General features: G+C 40.2%; 1 protein-coding gene across 4 annotated transcripts in view; it reads right to left on the reverse strand.

The window, feature by feature from the left end:
• The window catches only part of uap1 (UDP-N-acetylglucosamine pyrophosphorylase 1), a gene marked incomplete at its 5' end in the record, with an annotated part of 16,747 nt that overhangs the window by 1,768 nt on the left and 12,510 nt on the right, over window positions 1–2,469 (reverse strand). For 2 of the 4 annotated variants that reach the window (XM_014032189.1, XM_014032192.1), the window contains 2 exon segments: window positions 1,044–1,085; window positions 1,272–1,460. In XM_014032189.1, the coding sequence (XP_013887643.1) occupies window positions 1,044–1,085; window positions 1,272–1,460 (231 nt within the window). 4 annotated transcript variants of the gene reach the window in all.

Below are 2,469 nucleotides of genomic sequence, written 5' to 3' on the forward strand. Positions count from 1 at the left end.
CGTACGCACAACTTAAGAACAAATCTGTGCGTACCAACGGTTCTTGCATGAGGCCCATTGTCTTGCTGAAATATCCATCCCCGGTGTAACTTCAACTTCGTTAACTGATTCTTGAACATTATTCTCAAGAATCTGCTGATATGGAGTGGAATCCATGCGACCCTCAACTTTAACACGATTCCCGGTGCCGGCCTTGGCCACACAGCCCCAAAGCATGATGGAACCTCCACCAAATTTTACAGTGGGTAGTAAGTGTTTTTCTTGGAARGCTGTGTTTTTTTGCCGCTATGCATAACGCCTTTTTTTGTATGACCAAACAACTCAAGCTGTTTCATCAGTCTACAGGACATTCTTCCAAAATGAAGCTGGCTTGTTCAAATGTGCTTTTGATGTGCCCATGATGCCACTCTTCAGAGGAGATTCAAATAGGAGAACTTGCAATTGGCCACCTTAAATACCTTTTCTCATGATTGGATACACCTGGCTATGAAGTTCAAAGCTCACTGAGGTTACCAAACCAATTTTGTGCTTCAGTAAGTCAGTAAAATGTAGTTAGAAGTATTCAAATCAATAAAATGATAAGGGTACCCATACTTTTGCACCTGTCAAAGTCTGGTTTAATGCATATTGCACATTTTCTTTTAGTACAATAAACCTCATTTCAATCCTGAAATATTACTGTGTCCATTAGTTATTAGATATATCAAACGGAAATAGCTGTTGCAAACACCCAAATATTTAGAAATAAAAATGGTTAAGATTAATAGGGGTGCCCAAACTTTTTCATATGACTGTATCACTAAGAATATATGTTCTATTATCTGATCGGAGGATTTTCAGTCAACTTAAGACCCTTCCATTTTCTTTATTTCCAACTGATTATAAAGAGATGGTAAAAAAAGGTTTTGTTTGTCTCTTTTTTCAGTGGAAAAGAAGGATATGAAGAATCAGAATTAATGTCATACGGTGTTAAAATGTCTAAGGAGGGTTTAAAAAAGCTAAACCCTTTCACCATGCATTCAGTACAGCAGAAGGATAATTACTTTCTGTTGCCAACATCTGTGGCATGGCCTGCTGCTCCATCTCTGTTTAGGACAAACAGGTACAAGTATGAGAGTGTGAAGCTAAAAAAAACGTGTAAAACAACACAGAACTAAGCCAAAGTAAACTTTTTAACACAAAAGTGTACAGTGTGGTGAAATGCCATGAGATTAACACAAGAAACCCCTTTTTGTGTCAATGCAAAATGTGTGGTGAAGTAATGTGATCACCTGGGTATGGCAGGCACACGTCTGCCATTCTCATCAATGAAGTGGCCACCAGCGTTTAGAACCCAGCGATGATGCAGGGACATGAGGGCGTGTCTGGCTGTGGTGGGCGTGTCCTTTCCATCCTGAGTGTCTGCGTTTTTCAGCGGGGAGAACTCGTCCTCTCTCAGGGCCTCAAACACGACAAATGTCCTGTTGAAAGCACACACCATCACATCACTGTTATACACAGAGAAGATTTGTTACGTTTATAAAGCAGAACTATTAAAAATGAACTGAATAAAAATCAGCAACACCAAACTGACTCTTGATGTCAAGACCATTGAGACATCTTGGAAGTTGAGGTACGTACAAATAAGGTTTCCGACAAGTTCTCGAATCTTCTTCAGAAAAAATAGTGAGGATATAAAAACTGTCTGAGCCATCAGTTCGGGGTCAGATCTTCGCTGCATCTTGAAGAGTGAGGAGTCCAGGCCTGGGGTCGGTTGGGGGACTGAGTACCTGACCTAGAATCCTGAGCTCGAACACTCAGAACAAATAGTAATGTGTAGTGCAAAGGTATTTTGGACTGTGGAGTAGTTAGTTTAGCAGTATCTGCTGTTGAGGTATGAAGATCGACCATTTTTTTATTTTGCTGAATAGCTGCATCCAGGCCAATCCTCAGATCAACAGCTTTGCACCAGATAGGTGAATGTAAACTGAGGTATGAATTCATCTATCCGTACTCTTGTTCACATCAAACTACTTTCATTTTTAAGTATATTTACAGTTATCCATAGGGAAAGATTATACTTAATTTGGGAATTATTCTGAATATTATGATACTGTGTGGAGATCTGATCATTTTCCTCAACAGGGGTCAGATTTATAAAACTGGCGTACGCACAATTTGAGCCCAGAAACTRGCGTATGCCACTTTTCACACCAAGGTTGTGATTTATAAAATCCAAACTTGACGTGAAAATGTGCGGTGCCTTTACCTTCATCAGACTTAGATTTTTATTCAACTTTATCATCAGCTTTCTTAACAGTAATATTTATGCTTCTGCTGCTGCTGAGCCATGAGGACCTTTGAAATAAAAAAAACTTAAATCTTAAATAAAAGTTCCCATGCGCAACTCCATTCATCTGCTTCCTCCTCACGACCCTGACCCACAGACCCCTCCCTGTCCCACAGACCCCTCCCTGACCCACAGACCCC

The sequence above is a fragment of the Austrofundulus limnaeus genome, unplaced genomic scaffold (genome assembly GCF_001266775.1).
Source record: "Austrofundulus limnaeus strain Quisiro unplaced genomic scaffold, Austrofundulus_limnaeus-1.0 Scaffold1392, whole genome shotgun sequence".
Taxonomy (NCBI): Eukaryota; Metazoa; Chordata; class Actinopteri; order Cyprinodontiformes; family Rivulidae; genus Austrofundulus; species Austrofundulus limnaeus.